General features: G+C 37.1%; 1 protein-coding gene and 1 pseudogene across 1 annotated transcript; both read left to right on the top strand.

The window, feature by feature from the left end:
- The first annotated feature begins 1,021 nt into the window (after positions 1–1,021).
- LOC147290773 (brefeldin A-inhibited guanine nucleotide-exchange protein 2-like) lies at positions 1,022–11,259 on the top strand. The gene is made up of 11 exons (XM_086235551.1): positions 1,022–2,382; positions 3,237–3,554; positions 3,759–4,104; positions 4,182–4,604; positions 4,726–5,018; positions 5,406–5,679; positions 7,519–8,024; positions 8,118–8,439; positions 8,557–8,938; positions 9,054–9,739; positions 10,408–11,259. Exons 1-11 carry the CDS (start codon positions 1,205–1,207, stop codon positions 11,017–11,019), a joined length of 5,340 nt encoding a protein of 1,779 aa, XP_086091677.1. The 5' UTR covers positions 1,022–1,204; the 3' UTR covers positions 11,020–11,259.
- Positions 11,260–12,315: 1,056 nt separating this feature from the next.
- On the top strand, positions 12,316–13,626 carry LOC147290772 (putative calcium-binding protein CML23 pseudogene; annotated as a pseudogene).
- The last annotated feature ends 4,026 nt before the right edge of the window (positions 13,627–17,652 follow it).

Here is a 17,652-nt window from a genome sequence, read left to right as displayed (position 1 = left end):
GCCCATTATAAATAAAAAGGCCTTAGGGCCCGTTTGTTGGACCGTATTATCCAAACTTTCAAAATCCAATTTAATCTTCTTAAATCGACCAAACCAATTTAGTTCAATTCAATGTGATTGTTTTGATGGTTTTGGTAGATCAGATTTGATCGTTCAATTCAAGACTCAACATGATCGAATCACATGACAAATTTTTTCGGAAAATCTAATTGAATCTAATGTTGTTGATACTTCTTTAATTTTGTAGGCATTTTAAATTATTGAAATAGAATAAATCGAGATTAAATTTGAGGAAGGGAAATCTAAATGGACCCTCTCATTTGCTCACTTGATCTCCTAACACCATAAATTTCTTTAATAAATTACTTCTAAATCATATTTTTAATCATAAATTCAGTCAAATAAAAAATTGAGATGCATAGCTGATTATAATTATTAACTTTCGTAACAAAAATTTGGAAGTTGCATTTGGGTTTGTTAACTATACCTACTCAAAACGTAGATGCGAGCACTGAGGAATGGTTTTTTTTCTTCTTGAAAGTTAATAATGTAACAGACTCTAAGTAAGTAAATTAGTAATTTTATTTAGAAAATTAAAACACCCAAAAAAGAAAATATGAACTTAATATTAATATTAGTTACAGAGATTTGAACTTAATATCTATCACTTCCCTAATTTTGCTAGAACAATGTTGCTTGAATTTTGAAATGTATATATTTATATTTGAGAATTCATTTTTCTTAAACTCACAAAAAAATATTGAAAACATTTTATTGGATTGAATACTGATCAATCTCAATGCTCATTGCTCATCGAAAAACAAAACGATAAATCTCAATGCTCATTGCTCAAACAAACGTGCCGCGAAATTAACCAAAAAAAAAGATCAAATACCAGAAACACCCCTCAAATTCAACCAACCTTACCGCAGTTCCCCCAGCTTTAGAAGGGTATTTGCGTCATTACATATCCACCCTTTGGACCTCCCCTCCATGAAAAAACGCGATCTAAATCTCAACCCATTCATCTCAGGCTCAGCTCTGTCTTGCTCTCTCCCTGAAGCTCTCTATGCCACTGAGTCAACTCTCCCCGATTACTCACCGAGTCCATAACCCATCGCAGGCGCAACATTCTCCCGTGCAAAAGCCCTAGCCATTTCTCCGGATCCGGCTCACTGAGTTACGACTCGTAGCGAACTCGGGAATGGCTTCTTCGGAAGCCGATTCCCGTTTGAGGCAGGTGGTGTCTCCAGCCCTCGAGAAGATCATCAAGAACGCCTCGTGGCGCAAGCACGCCAAGCTCGGCAACGAGTGCAAAGCCGTCCTCGACCGGCTCACCAACCCGCCCGCCAAGTCCCAACCCGGCCCGGACTCCGAGTCCGACAGCTCCGGCCCGGGCCCGCTCCACGACGGAGGCTCTGAGGAGTACTCCCTCGCCGAATCCGAGTCCATTCTCAGCCCTCTCATCAACGCCGCCGCCTCCGGCGTCTTGAAGATCGCCGATCCGGCCGTCGATTGCATCCAGAAGCTAATCGCACATGGTTACTTGCGCGGTGAGGCTGATGCTTCGGGTGGTACCGAGGCGAAATTGCTCACGAAATTGATCGAATCCGTTTGTAAATGCCACGATTTGGGGGACGATCAGATAGAGCTGCTGGTATTGAAGACGCTGTTGTCAGCGGTGACGTCGATTTCGCTGCGAATTCATGGAGATTGTTTGCTTCAGATAGTGAGGACTTGCTACGATATCTATTTGGGGAGTAAGAATGTGGTGAATCAGACGACGGCGAAGGCCTCGCTGATCCAGATGCTGGTGATTGTGTTCCGGCGAATGGAGGCCGACTCGTCCACCGTACCGATTCAGCCCATTGTGGTGGCGGAATTGATGGATCCCATTGAGAAATCCGATGCCGACGGGACAATGACCATGTTCGTGCAAGGGTTTATCACCAAGATTATGTCTGACATTGATGGGGTTTTGAACCCCGCCACGCCCACCAAGGGTTCGCTCCGGCACGACGGGGCATTCGAGACCACCACCGTGGAGACCACGAACCCGGCGGATTTGTTGGACTCGACTGATAAGGATATGCTGGATGCCAAGTACTGGGAGATTAGTATGTACAAGACGGCGTTGGAGGGCCGAAAAGGAGAGCTGGCGGACGGAGAAGTGGAGAGAGATGAAGATTTGGAGGTTCAGATTGGGAATAAGTTGCGAAGAGACGCGTTTTTGGTGTTTCGAGCTCTTTGTAAGCTGTCTATGAAGACTCCGCCCAAGGAGGCGTTGGCTGATCCAGAGTTGATGAAGGGTAAGATTGTGGCTTTGGAGCTTTTGAAGATTCTGTTGGAGAATGCCGGTGCGGTGTTCAGGACCAGTGAAAGGTACCTCTCATGCTAAAATGGTTATGCAAATGGTCTACTGAGAATATTGCTCAAAATTGAGATGGAATGCAAATGGTTTACACGTGGCCATTTTGGTTCTCGATTATATAACTAAATGATACTTGACATGATAATAGAACTTTAGACCACAGGGATAGGTGGGGAGTAGGAGAATCACTATATGATAATTTGTAGCTGTTAAGGCTGGTGGTTAGATATGGTGGCTTCTTAGTTAAGACTAGTTATTCATGGCATGGTTTTACTTATTCTGATGTCTCAAAGTCCTAGTACATGTGATGTCCTTCAAAGATGGTGACTGGAATTTCATGCCATCATGTGTGTCTGATAGCACCTAATCAATTGATTGGCTTACATGTTTGAGGGTTTTGCTGAGATCTAATAATGCGATGCAAATTGGAACAAGCATGTCTCCAGGCTTGCGGACTCGTAATGCAGATATGTCACCTCTACTTTGGAGCAAATCAATTGTTATATCTCTGGAGGTATTAGAGTGGATCCCCAGATGAGACACATCTGTGCAAGGAATAAGTTACATGGTTTATCCCTGGAGATTGCTATTGGGTAGATCTTGGTTTAGTTTTCTGACAATGCAATTCAAACTGTTGTACTTTTTTGTCTCTTCTGCAATTTTTGTTTCTGGTGTGTGCGGTACAACAGTTTGAATAATTTCACAAAGTCCCCTCTCATTTTTGTTCAATAAATAAGCAGTTCATATATTTGAATGCTGTGAAAAGACTAACATTCTCTGTACTTGTCTTTGACATATGCTTTAGTTCAGCTTGGTTTCTATCCTACCCTGAAATCCCTAAAGATAAATTTGTGATGTGGAACAGGTTTTTAGGTGCGATTAAGCAGTACTTATGTCTCTCATTGTTAAAGAACAGCGCTTCAACTCTTATGATAGTTTTTCAGCTGTCTTGCTCCATCTTCATTAGTCTGGTGTCAAGATTTAGAGCGGGATTGAAAGCAGAGATTGGAGTTTTTTTTCCTATGATTGTTCTCAGAGTTTTGGAAAATGTTGCGCAACCTAATTATCAGCAGAAGATGATAGTGCTTCGGTTTCTTGAGAAACTCTGTGTTGATTCCCAGATCTTGGTTGACATATTTATCAATTATGATTGTGATGTCAATTCATCAAATATATTTGAGAGGTATGCCATGCTCTATCCTGTAGAATCCACTCCCTGATATATTCCTCAAATTTCAAAAGCACTAATTGGTAATGATAATATCCAGTCCAATAGCAGATGTCCTGCACTGTTTCTACACCCTCATAGTATTGTGAATTACTTGGTCTTGTGCTAACAATTTTTGTTTTTTTCCTTCTCCTTTTCCTTTTGTCCTGATATTTCCAGGATGGTAAATGGCCTTCTTAAAACTGCTCAAGGTGTCCCTCCTGGTGTTGCAACCACGTTATTACCACCTCAGGAGGCAACTATGAAACTTGAAGCTATGAAATGTTTAGTTGCTATTTTGAGGTCAATCGGAGACTGGATGAACAAACAATTGCGCATTCCAGATCCTCATTCTTTCAAGAGATCTGAGGCAACTGAGAATATTCCTGAACCAGGAGGTCTTCCCATGGCAAACGGGAATGGCGAGGAGCCTGTTGAAGGATCAGATTCTCATTCTGAAGCCTCCAGTGAGGCTTCTGATGCTTTGACAATTGAGCAACGCCGAGCTTACAAGCTGGAACTTCAGGTAAGCAAATTGTCTGAATGCCATCAGTTTCATCTTCTGTCTTTTGCAATTGGAATCTAATGTATGTTTTGTGGCAGGAAGGTATATCTCTTTTCAATCGAAAACCTAAGAAAGGAATCGAGTTTCTTATTAATGCAAACAAAGTGGGCGATTCACCTGAGGAGATAGCTGCTTTTCTCAAAAATGCATCTGGTTTGAACAAGACTATGATTGGGGATTACCTTGGAGAAAGAGAAGAGTTATCGCTAAAAGTAATGCATGCTTATGTGGATTCCTTTGACTTTCAAGGCTTGGAGTTTGATGAGGCAATCAGGGCCTTTCTTCAAGGCTTTAGGTTGCCTGGTGAGGCACAGAAAATCGATAGAGTAATGGAAAAGTTTGCTGAGCGCTATTGCAAATGTAATCCAAAGGCTTTTATTAGTGCTGACACAGCCTATGTCCTTGCTTACTCTGTGATACTGCTCAATACTGATGCTCATAATCCTATGGTGAAGAACAAGGTGAGTTCACATATACCTGATCTAATTGGATGATTGAAACAGATTGCTTATAGTCTTAAAAAAAAAAAAAAACCTGATTGCTGATCGATGTCCTCCTCTCTCTGGCCATTAAAATATGTAGATGTCAGCTGATGATTTTATAAGAAACAATCGTGGGATAGATGATGGAAAAGATCTACCTGAGGAGTACTTGAGGTCATTGTTTGAACGAATATCAAGAAATGAGATTAAAATGAAAGAATATGATTTGGCTCCTCAGCAGATACAGTCGGTGAACCCAAACCGGCTTTTGGGCTTGGACACTATCTTGAATATTGTGATTCGTAAAAGGGGAGAAGAAAGCCAATTGGAGACTAGTGATGATCTTATCAAGCATATGCAAGAACAATTTAAAGAAAAAGCTCGCAAATCTGAGTAAGACTTACTAGTTTTCTGTGCCCCTAAAGTTGCTTTACCATCGACTTTTGTAGTACTTGCACTGAACTTAACTTATATCGAAAGTTTGGTTTCTTTAATGAGTTTTTCCATAACACTTTTGAGGCCATAATTTCTGCAAAGACCATCAGCTATTATTTTTTAGAAATTATTTAACTTTACTAGGGATTGTTATTCCTTGTTCCGCATAGTGGAAGTCTGGGCGGATAATGATATGTGAACTAATTGCACATGCATGTATACATATTATTTTTCTGGAATTTTAATCTGAATTTCTTCTTCTTCTGGTGTGTGGCATTTCATAATTTAGAGTAAACTATCTTTTAGATTTCATTCTTAATATATACTTGCATGGCTGTTTTGTAGGTCAGTTTATTATGCTGCAACAGATGTGGTAATTCTTAGATTCATGGTTGAGGTATGCTGGGCTCCTATGCTGGCTGCCTTCAGTGTTCCACTTGACCAAAGTGATGATGAAGTAGTTATTGCTCTGTGTCTTGAAGGCTTTCGTTATGCCATCCATGTTACTGCTGTAATGTCCATGAAGACCCATAGAGATGCTTTTGTGACTTCACTAGCAAAGTTTACTTCCCTCCACTCTCCTGCTGATATCAAGCAGAAAAATATAGATGCAATTAAGGTTGGTTTATTGTTCTACTCTACCTTTGTTTCTGTACAGGATGTCAATAAGCTTAAAAAGTGTATTAGTTAGTTTTCTTTCTTAATATGGATTATGGTTTATAGTAGTCTTATGGGGGAATATAATGTTACTTTACTAATCTTGTTAGTTCTTCACATTATGGGCAATAGCATCTGCTTAATATTTTTGCCTCTCTCTCTCTCTCTCTCTCTCTCTCTCTCATGCCATGTGCCCTGATTGTGTCTCTCTGTTTTTCCTGTCGTTTTTGAGTCAATATTTGGATGTGAAGTTATTTTACTTTCACTTTTTCATGCTTAACTTGTCATCTTGGTAACATGTAATGCAGCGGAAAAACTTTAAAGGTTTAGATGGAATTAATATGTTAAAAAATAACGTAGACACCTCACAGCATCTATGATCTGAGTCTATTAGTTGTTTTGACAGTCTGCCCTTTTTGGAGTAAAATAAATTTCTCATGTGAAATGATATCTTAAGTTGCTTGTTTTAGATCTGTCATTGGTCTTATTATTAAATGAAGAATTGAACAGTGTATCTTGTGTGATACTTGAGCCTGTAGCTTTGTATTTAAAGCTAAACAAGAAGTCTCTGGAAACAATCATAGAACAGTAATTCACTGATGCTGTACTTGTAATTCTCCTCTAGTCCAAGATAGATGGACTTTACTCTGCTTTTAAGTGTGGTCTAGTTCAAGTGTTAATCACTGAAATTGGGTTGGGTAGCAACTTGTTTATAGTTTTTTTTTTTTTCCTGTTTTGTAGTAATATTAATTGAACTATGTCTTATAGTAGATTTTGTAATTGTGTTTTGCAGTATCGTATATTGAACTCTACCTTATAGTAGACTTTGAACATACTTTTGAGGGCTATACCACAATTTTTTTTTTTCATTTTAATGCATTGATGATGAGACTCCTGATGGTAGATGTTTATTCCCTATCACCTTCGGTACCTGTTTGTCGTCTTCCTCTTTAGCGTTTATTTGGCCTTTAAAGCTAGTTGGTAGGCCACTTTCCACACCTAATGCATCATGATTTGATCTTGGATTTCTAATGTCAAGCCCTATCAAGCAAGGGACTCTTAATTGGATTCATTAAAGCCATTTCAAACAAAAAATTGGTGTAGAAAAACAAAATAAAAATTGATTGTACACCTTAGACTGACTAATAGTTAGAAAATTGGAAGGTTATTGGAATGGTGTACCGAGAATGAATCATTCATTGAGATGAGGAAAGGAATATAGGTCATTTGTAATTTGTAGTTGGACACTTTGCATGGACTGGAAGAAGAGGGCTTAGTAGAAGAGATGCAGATGTGCTTATATTATCAGTGAAATGAATGTGAACATGCTTTATAACTGATAACATGTAGGGTAAACACTGGGATTTCGATTGTGTGATCATGGGTTTGGGTGATGTGTTGGTCAATAGTTATGTGTTATTGGCTAATAAGATTGCAGAACTATTATTTCGTGACTTGCTTACTGATGGGGCCTAGTAGAAGAGATGCAGATGTGCTTATATTATCAGTGAAATGAATGTGAACATGCTTTATAACTGATAATGTATGGGGTAAAACCTGGGATTTCGATTGTGTGATCATGGGTTTGGGTGATGTGTTGGTTAATAGTTATGTGTTATTGGCTAATAAGATTGCAGAACTATTATTTTGTGACTTGCTTACTGTTGTTTGTATGAGTAAATCCCATATATCCTCTGAACTTTATAAATTTACCTATTCAGTAATATACTCAAATTCTTGACCTTTGAGAAAGTGGCCATCTTCATGGGTCTGATATTTGGTTTGGCCATGTTGTTTATAGGCAATAGTGACAATTGCAGATGAAGATGGGAACTACCTACAAGAAGCTTGGGAGCACATTTTGACATGTGTTTCCAGGTTTGAACATCTACATCTCTTGGGAGAGGGTGCTCCTCCAGATGCCACTTTCTTTGCTTTTCCTCAGAATGAGTCAGAAAAATCAAAACAAGCCAAGTCAAATATGCTTCCTGTTTTAAAAAAGAAGGGGCCAGGGAGGATGCAGTATGCAGCTGCTGCTGTGTTGAGAGGTTCATATGATAGTGCTGGTATTGGTGGGAATGCTTCTGGGATGGTCACATCAGAACAGATGAACAATTTGGTTTCTAATTTAAACATGTTAGAACAAGTTGGAAGCTCTGAAATGAGCCGCATTTTCACACGGAGCCAAAAGCTAAACAGTGAGGCAATTATAGATTTTGTTAAGGCTCTTTGCAAGGTCTCTATGGAAGAATTGCGATCTGCATCCGATCCTCGGGTTTTCAGCCTTACAAAGATTGTTGAGATTGCGTATGGATCACTACTTCAAAGCTTATATATGCGTTTGCTATGATTTTATTTTTTTTCTTTAATAGTTTGACGTGAATTGTTTTCTTATAACAGGCATTATAACATGAATCGCATCAGGCTTGTGTGGTCTAGCATCTGGCATGTGCTCTCTAATTTCTTTGTGACAATTGGCTGTTCTGAAAACCTTTCTATTGCAATTTTCGCTATGGATTCTCTACGCCAGTTGTCAATGAAATTCTTGGAGCGAGAAGAGTTGGTTAATTATAATTTTCAGAATGAGTTTATGAAACCTTTTGTCATTGTTATGCGTAAAAGTGATGCAGTTGAAATACGAGAATTAATCATCAGATGTGTCTCACAAATGGTTTTATCTCGCGTCAATAATGTCAAATCTGGATGGAAGAGCATGTTCATGGTACTGGAATATGCCCAATCTTTTTTCTATGGATACCTTTAATCCTACAGGCATTTTGTTTCATGAATTTTTCTTGTTGCATACAGTTAATACTTGTTACTATGTGTTTCTTTTCAGGTCTTCACTACAGCAGCTTATGACGACCACAAAAACATTGTACTCTTGGCGTTTGAAATAATTGAGAAGATTATTCGAGACTACTTTCCATACATTACTGAGACTGAAACCACTACCTTTACTGATTGCGTAAATTGCCTAATTGCATTCACCAATAGTAGATTCAGCAAAGACATTAGCCTTAATGCTATTGGTTTTCTTCGATTCTGTGCAACAAAACTTGCAGAGGGAGATCTTGCTTGCTCATCAAGAAATAAGGACAAGGAATCTTCTGGAAAAATCTCTCCATCTTCACCTCAAGTAGCGAAAGATGGAAAACAAGAAAATGGGGAAATGCTAGATAAGGATGACCATCTCTATTTCTGGTTCCCTTTATTAGCTGGTAAGGATACTGCACAAATTGGTGGTTATAAATATACGCGTTTGGGTTAAGTTTTTAAGCTTTTTAATTAACCACACCGGGAAAGAGTTTTATTTGTTTTCCTTTTTCTCTGCAGGTTTGTCCGAACTTAGCTTTGATCCTAGGCCTGAAATCAGGAAGGGTGCCTTACAAGTGCTGTTCGAAACTTTACGTAACCATGGCCACCTTTTCTCACTACCTTTGTGGGAAAGGGTGTTTGAATCAGTGCTATTTCCAATATTTGACTATGTGCGGCATGCTATTGATCCGTCTGGGGAAAGTTCACCAGTTCAAGGGATTGATGGTGATACGGGCGAGCTTGATCAAGATGCCTGGCTCTATGAGACATGCACATTGGCACTTCAATTAGTTGTTGATCTTTTTGTCAAATTTTATAACACTGTCAATCCTCTTTTGAAGAAAGTTTTGGTGCTTCTAGTCAGTTTTATTAGACGACCTCACCAAAGCCTAGCTGGTATAGGAATTGCTGCATTTGTGCGATTGATGAGCAATGCGGGAGATCTCTTTTCTGATGAAAAGTGGCTAGAAGTTGTTTCATCATTAAAAGAAGCAGCCAATTCGACGCTTCCTGACTTTTCTTTCATTCTTAGTGGTGATAGCATCATTAGAAGCCATGAACATGCTTCAAGTAGAGAAGATAATGGAGGGTCCACTGTGTCTGGCAGGCCTGATGATGATTCAGAGAGAGTGAGGACAAACCTCCTTTATGCTGGCCTATCTGATGTTAAGTGCCGAGCAGCTGTCCAACTTTTATTGATTCAGGTAATTTCTACTCCAATTACTAAATACCTTCGTATTATGAATATATCGTTATAACATAAGCTTCACTAGCTTCTCGTGTATCAATGCTGCATTTCTTTTGCTTCTTGAAACTGAGTCACATTATATACATGATGCAGCTTTTGGATATGTTTGAGTTGGCATGAACCTTAGTCTTTGACCATTAATTGATTTTTCTTGGACATAGAAAATGTTATTGGAATTATAAAAAGAGCAAATATAATGAATGCTCTTTCTAATTCTCATTAAAATAAATACAAACAATAGGAAAACAAGTACACAACACACCCACCCACACTTTTTGGATTCAACCCATGATCTCAACCTTCACCCTTATTCCAAAGGGGGAGAAGGTGCCTCTAGCGAAAGGCGATCGTCAAACATAATGAATGTTTAAAGCAAGAAAATGAGTGGGATAATCAATTTGATGATAATGTAAGCTTAGAATGCATATATGCACATGCGGGGTGTGTGTGTGTGTGTGTAATATGCATGTTTTAAAATGTACTGGTATTAATTCACATTTTTTTCCAGACAAAAAGAAAAGTCAAATATTTTCCTCTTTGGTGTGATTACATTTTTTTTTATATGGACATGGTAACATATCATTACAGTTTCCTGAGGCTTGCATGTTTCATTACAATTGGCAGGCGGTGATGGAGATTTACACCATGTATCGGTCTCACCTTTCAGTGAAAAACACTTTAGTCCTCTTTGATGCTTTGCATGATGTGGCATCTCATGCTCACAAGATTAACACCGATGCCACATTACGGGCAAGGCTACAAGAGTTTGGCCCTGTGACCCAAATGCAAGACCCTCCACTGTTGCGTATTGAGAACGAATCTTACCAAATCTGTCTCACAATCTTACAGAATCTTTTAGAGGACAGGCCTCCAAGTTATGATGAGGCCGAGGTGGAGTCCTACGTTGTGGACCTTTGCAGGGAGGTTTTACAGTTCTATATTGAAGCCTCTAGCTCTGGAAAGATATCTGAATCATCTACTGGGGGGCAGCACCATTGGCTAATTCCTCTAGGTTCTGGGAGACGGAGAGAATTGGCTGCACGTGCACCACTTGTTGTGGCAACTCTCCAGGCTATCTGTTGTTTGGGAGAGACTTCATTTGAAAACAACTTGTCTCATTTCTTCCCACTACTTGCAAGCTTGATAAGTTGTGAACATGGGTCAGATGAGGTCCAGATTGCCCTCAGTGACATGCTCAGTTCAACAATGGGTCCTGTTTTGCTTCGGTCATGTTGAGCTGGTGAGATAGGACCATGCAATTTGAGATGTATGATAATTTGATCCCAAGTCTTGTAGTCTTCATTTTGTTTTTCTTTTTTCTCTTTCTTCACTATCGGAAATATAGTTTTATAGTGTATGAAGAGTTAGCAATGGTTTTGGATTGGTTGGCTAGTGCTTCAAAACCTTCTGTAGCCCATTGGGGCGGGAGCATAGCACCATTTAGAATTTATAGATCTCTTCAGGAGTTTTGGTGTTGTATGCTAGTCACATATTCTTTGCGTTTTTTGGGCAAATCAGATTGAAAACAATTAATTTCTAAAAAGAAAATTGCTCTTATTCTACATTAATAGAAGATATTCAGTAAAGTTTTAGTGGTGTAAAGCATCTAATTATGGGCATGCTCTGGTTGGTTAGTAAATTCTGCTCTCTCTTTATTTTTATTTTTTTCGGTGAATGAGAGGGCCAAAGGCCCAAAAAAGAGAATACTACAAGATAGCACGAGACCTGGCCACTCCCACCAGGTCATCAACTAACCAAGCTCAGACCAAGCTCGGCAATACAATCAGCAAGCTTTCTCTTTACTTTTGTTGTCAAAACATACTGCAATTCTAATTTGTACGCTAGAAGATAGGTATTGAGAAATATTAGAATTACGTTATCCCTATTTGTTATAGGGCATACACAAAGTTTATGCGAACATTATTTGACTCTTGATTAATTGTCATCCTACTAATGAAATTAATGAGTAGTACTAAGAATTCTAAATTTGGATCTCAATTTGGATCTCAAATAATGTGTTAGTGTTTTATTAATTCATACATTACCCACTCTAATGTTCACTTATTTCGTAAATAAAATACTGACATGTGTAATGATACATTATTTGGATCCAAATTTTAGATCTCTAGCATTATATTTTTATAGTGTTGGCAAAGAAAGACAGAAGTGTTGGGGTTTGAAAACAGTTTAAGTGCTTTCTCGAGAAGAGTTTCTAAAGTGATATGTAAGAAGCACTTGGGTTTTGGTTTCTGATGAAATCTTTTGTGTTTTTAATAAAAGTAGTACCAAGAGAAAAGCACTACTGAATAAAATACTCCCAATTCCAAACAGGTCCAAAGCTTATCGGATCAATATATGAGCCACATAACAAATAGCCCTTCCTCATCCCCTAGATCCTTAACTCTAGTAAGGTGAAATTTGATCCTGTACCTCTTTTGTAGCCTAGCCAAGTCGGGAGATTTTAGTATTAATATTTTACCAACTAAACAGCATGCAACTTTGATCACTTGAGCAAAAGAACAACCGAGTCAATCGATGATACCTCAATTTGCGGAAACCACAAAAGCTAAAACTAAAGTATATAGAAAAAGCAGTGAGAAGGATATATGCATGCCGGCACTTCACAATTCATAAATCAGCTGGCATCCACCAAACAAGACGTGATCAAACACATCTCAAAAAACTTGGTCCAACTCTCTAGACATAGATATTACATATACATCTCTCTCTCTCTCTCTCTCTCTCTCTCTCTCTCTCTCATATGTATGAGAGGTTTTGCAAGGTGATAAAATTTGCTCATAAATAGTCATATATGCATCCATGAAGTATGAACTGTACACAACCATAGTGTCCTAATTAAATCTGATTCTCTTCTTTTGAATTGCTAAGCCTTCAAATCTACTCTCTTCTTTCTCTAACTGCCTCACACTCACCTAGTCAGTTATCTCTAAGATCATGAGTTTTTTCAGAATTTGCTTGACCTCTCTTCAGAGAGTGACTAGTGGATGCAAGAAGGCTGCTAGAAAGCAAAGAAAAGTACTACTGTCTTCCAGCTTTGATGTGCCTGCAGCAACCTCATCATCATTTGCAGCCATGGAAGTGTCTAACCAGTTTAGACAAGTGTTTCACGTGATGGATGCAAATGGGGATGGCAAGATCTCCCCTGTTGAGCTCAGTGAGGTGCTCTCATGTCTTGGATACAACAACTCCTTTGCCACCGAGGAAGCTGAAGGGATGGTGAGGGAGGTGGATTGTAATGGAGATGGGTTCATTGATTTGGATGAGTTCATGAATGCTGTGAATATTGATGGAAGAAATAATAATAATAATAATAGTGATATTGGCTGTGGTATTAATGAGGATGAAGAGTGTGATCTCAAGGATGCTTTTCTTATTTTTGATACTGACAAGAATGGAAAGATTTCAGCCAAGGAGTTGAGGACGGTTTTGGTCAGCCTTGGATGCCAAAAATGCAGTCTTAAAGAGTGTAGGAAAATGATCAAAGGGGTGGATAAGAATGGAGATGGGTTTGTGGATTTTGAAGAATTTCGATTGATGATGACAAGAAATTGTATGTGAGTTTATGATCAAGATGAACTAATTAATTGGGGTCTGCTGCATGTAATCATATGTAGATTAGAAGGAATAATTGATGAAATTAGTTTTAACGTACAAGATGATCTGTACTAGCTGCTCCTTGAGAGAATGGTACTCTTGGCAATCATGTCTAGGATTTTAGCATGCATATATCTTTTGTAAAGGATTCAGTCTTTTCCAAAGAGAAAGGAATGATTGTGTCATTGTGTGTGCTTGAAAAAATCTTGGCTTCAACTTTTGATCTCAGTTTTGTGAGAGAAATGTTGTAATGTATTATAGTCTTTTTTAAAGAAAAAGGACTGATTGCAAGTGTTGAAAATTTGGTGCTACAATCTTTGTACACAACTTATTTTTTACACTCAATCACTCACTTACTAGTCATGGATTAGTTTTATGACAAAAATGTTGTATACGAAAATACGATGGTTGTACTTGTAGTTGTACCTAAGAATTTCTCAAAGAAGATTGCAGAATATACCCCCACCACAATGCTCTCTCGCTGTCTCAGTCTTTTTCCACTCATTAAAATTTCTTGGATTCCTCTCTCTCTCTCTCTCTCTCTCTCTCTTCCTCTTATTTGACTCAAGTGTCCAAATGGGTCCTCTTATCTTTTGTCCAAATATGAGCTAGGGATTAGTGCTTGTCAATCGGCTGGCATGGGTGTTTCTTCTTATCTTGTGTGATGTATGTCAAGAAAAAACAAGAGAACGCAACATGGCAGTCTTCTTCATATGGTGATAAGGAACACATGGAATTGAAGATTGTGGAACTCTATATACATTCAAACTTAAACCAATTAAGAAGCATACTCCAGCTTAAATACTTTATCCAAAGAACCTCTAGTTATACCATTTAACAGCACATCATGAGACTTCATCTCCTTTTAATTCTATATATATATACTTATTCTTTGCATTGTATAATGTAAAACCCACTGTTTAAATATTCAAACTCATTCACAATAAATACAGAGACTTCTGAGATACAAGATTTAGAATATTCAAGGTACACGTAGAGTCAATATTATGAATTATGGGTATAAAAAATAGATCTTAGAAATTGTGTAATTAAATTGTTCCAAATCAAATTGCACCAACATTTTTAAATGTGTAAATATTATAACATAAGTAGATTAGTAACACTTTGTAGGGGTGGTACAGTCATATTGCAAAATTACTCTTACTTTGGAAAACAACAATAGAAACCTATATAGTTGTATTTGTTTGGTGCTCTAACAAGGGTTATACAATGTGGATTGTTTATATTTGATCGGCTCAGTGGATTAGTCTGATACGTGAAAGTCCGCACAGGACACCCTCGGTTACCAAAAAAAGCAAAGACTACATAGTATTTGTTGCTTATAATATTTGGAGAGGTCTTAAGTTCGATTCTTCCAATCCTAAGATAAATTTCGAATAAAAAAAAACACAGGCTGCTTTTGTGCGCCCTGGAAAATTAGACGTGGGTGGATTCGTTCATGTACTGAAGCCCAAAATTAGTTAGTTGTAGACTTGGGTTCCTTAACTTTGTGCATGGAGTAAGCCGAGGCCCATCAATTATCAAGGGAAAGAAAGATAACTCGAGTCTGAAAGGTTGGCCCATCCCTGGGCCAGTTTGGTCCGGAGCCCATGTTGAAAGGTTGGTCCAGTGTTACTCTTAAGTGTTTCAAACCGAGGCCAACTGATTCGATCAACTCATAATCTTGATTTTCAGGTTCTAATTATTTTTTGAAGGGCAACTGAAGTTCTATTATAATCTAATTCCTAATACTGCAGTAAGATATGTGTTTCCTTGTTTGCTTGTTATATGATATGGGTAACTAAGCTCTAATTTATTTGTAAATTCCGAAATTAATAACTCATTGATGTTGAGAGAATCCCATATTAGGGAAGTAAAGCCTTATCTAACATTTAGAAGGTCATAGGCCTCTTTATTTATTGCTAATTGGTTTTGTATTGGATACTCTAATTTTTTTTTCATAATATTAGAGAACATATTTTGTCGTGTTAGGCCAAATGATCACACATACTTCCATGTCACCTAAAAGTGCAACATTGACGATCGAAGTAAATCCTGGCCTAATAATTTATAAGATTTTGGATCTCTCCACCTATTTGCAATTGGTATTGAATTGGATACTCTAATTAATTTCTTCAATTGACTCATTGTATTAAACCTAACCATTGAGTGTACGTAATAGGTATTGGTGCTCAAAAGTTATCCCTTTTTACTGTAAATATAATTATCAGTTATGTGGATTGCCTGCTTTTGATCGGCCCAAGGAATTAGTCTGATGTGCGAAAACTGGCTCATGACACCCTCAGTTATTAAAAATATAATTACCAGTTAATTATTGGATTAGTGGTATTTCTCTTCTTAACTGTAAATGTAATTATCAACTAGCTATTGATTTTGTGGTATATATTTCTCTTCCCAATATTGAAAAATGTCCCAAGTTTGACCCCCCAAAAAGTAAATATAATTTTGCGCATGAAACCTAATTGCAGCTTTGAAGATAATTATATACACAAATCAATTAGATATGCATCTACTGCCTCTTCATTTTAATATGTCAATTAGTACTGATGGCTGTTATACTAGTTATCTTTAAAGTTCAGACAGACCCTCATCTTTGGTGTTCCTTCTAATTTTGGATATATAGTTTAAGTAGGTCTGATATAAACATTGTATATGCAAAACATCCTATGGAGCCATTTATAGTTTGCTGTCCCAACTTGCTTTATCCATTTCTCAATGAATTATTAACTAATATACACTCAATTTATTTAGTAATTATGCATGAGCATATATTAATTGCTATATAACTTTGTTAATTAATTCCCATTGCTGTTTGTTAAAGTATTGGACTTTCTATTTCCAACGTTTATCATGCTGCATGTATATCAAATTGCAGTTTAGAAAGACATAAAAATCAATGTATTCCTTTTTGTTGATAACTTTGAAGATTGTAACTAATTTAAGAAACCATCTATACAAGTAATCTAATTAATTAATGTTCCATTTAATTTAGCGCTTTGTCTATATGGGGACGTTTTTTTTATGTGGGTGTCACAAAAAACATATAAATATTAAACTAAAGGTTGTAAATTAATTTTCTCTCCTAGTCTCATCTAGCATTATTAATCCTACCATAATCTCAAACTTGTTGTAGAATGTTCTGTTAATTGCACTTCCAAATGTGTGGGAGAGCCCTAATTAATTTATACTTAGATATCAATTAACTACTTTGGTTAATAATATTAATATAACCAAAGTTCACTTTTTTTTTTTTTTTTTATTTGGGGGAGAATTGATCAGACTTAGGTGCAGGGGTAATTTTACCACCCTTCTAACTAAGTTACCCCAATAATTACAACCAAAGTTCACTTATGGATGCATAATGTTCTTATAACCACTTGAGCTGAGGCTCATGGGCTATTTCCCTAAAGTTCTTAGGATGCCAATTAATATTCATGGAATTAATTCTTGATATATTGATTCCTTTAAATGAATCATTAATTTTAAAGGGGTTCCAAAGTACCCCACTGACAATGATTTAATTCTTCCACCCATCAAACATTAGAAACATTAAATAAACTAAGTTCATATAAAATTGTAAGAGCATTTGCATTAATTCCGTAGCTAATCAACATAATTTGTTCGTTTAGTATTATGTACTACATTATATTGGATTGTATTGAACTAGACTATATTTTGTTGATGTGAAAGATAAGGGTATTTGAGACTTTTTCTAATATATATTGGGCATACAAATATCACTAAACCAATATCTCATTTATATATAAACGTACTATATTTTGTTGATGTGAAAAATAAGAGTATTTGGAAATCTGAGATACCAAATTACCAAAAAAAGATAAAGGGTATTTGAGACTTTTTTTAATATTGAGCATACACATATCACTAAACCAATAACTCATTTATATATAAACTCGATTATACGTGATGCCAACTAATTAATGTGATGAAGTTTGATCAGAAAGCGTTGACCTTATGGTATCCAATTGCATATATAATTAGCATTATTAATATTAATTTGATTTCAATTAAAAAATTAAGAGGCTAAAGAAGCAGGTGAATAGATGAGCTAGCAGAATGATTCCAAATCCATCGCCATCTATCACATGGGAACCTCAGTTTGGTCGGCTGTTTAGGCTCTAAAATATTCCCAATGCTCAATGCAATTTCCATTCTTGAAATAATATTTAATTAACCAAAGTCTCTCAAGGCTTTGGATTGGCTTATAATTCC

This window comes from Dryas octopetala, chromosome 3, assembly GCF_963921425.1.
Source record: "Dryas octopetala chromosome 3, drDryOcto1.1, whole genome shotgun sequence".
Taxonomy (NCBI): domain Eukaryota; kingdom Viridiplantae; phylum Streptophyta; class Magnoliopsida; order Rosales; family Rosaceae; genus Dryas; species Dryas octopetala.
Note: the sequence above shows the minus strand (reverse complement) of the source record. Positions and strands in the feature narration are given on the sequence as shown.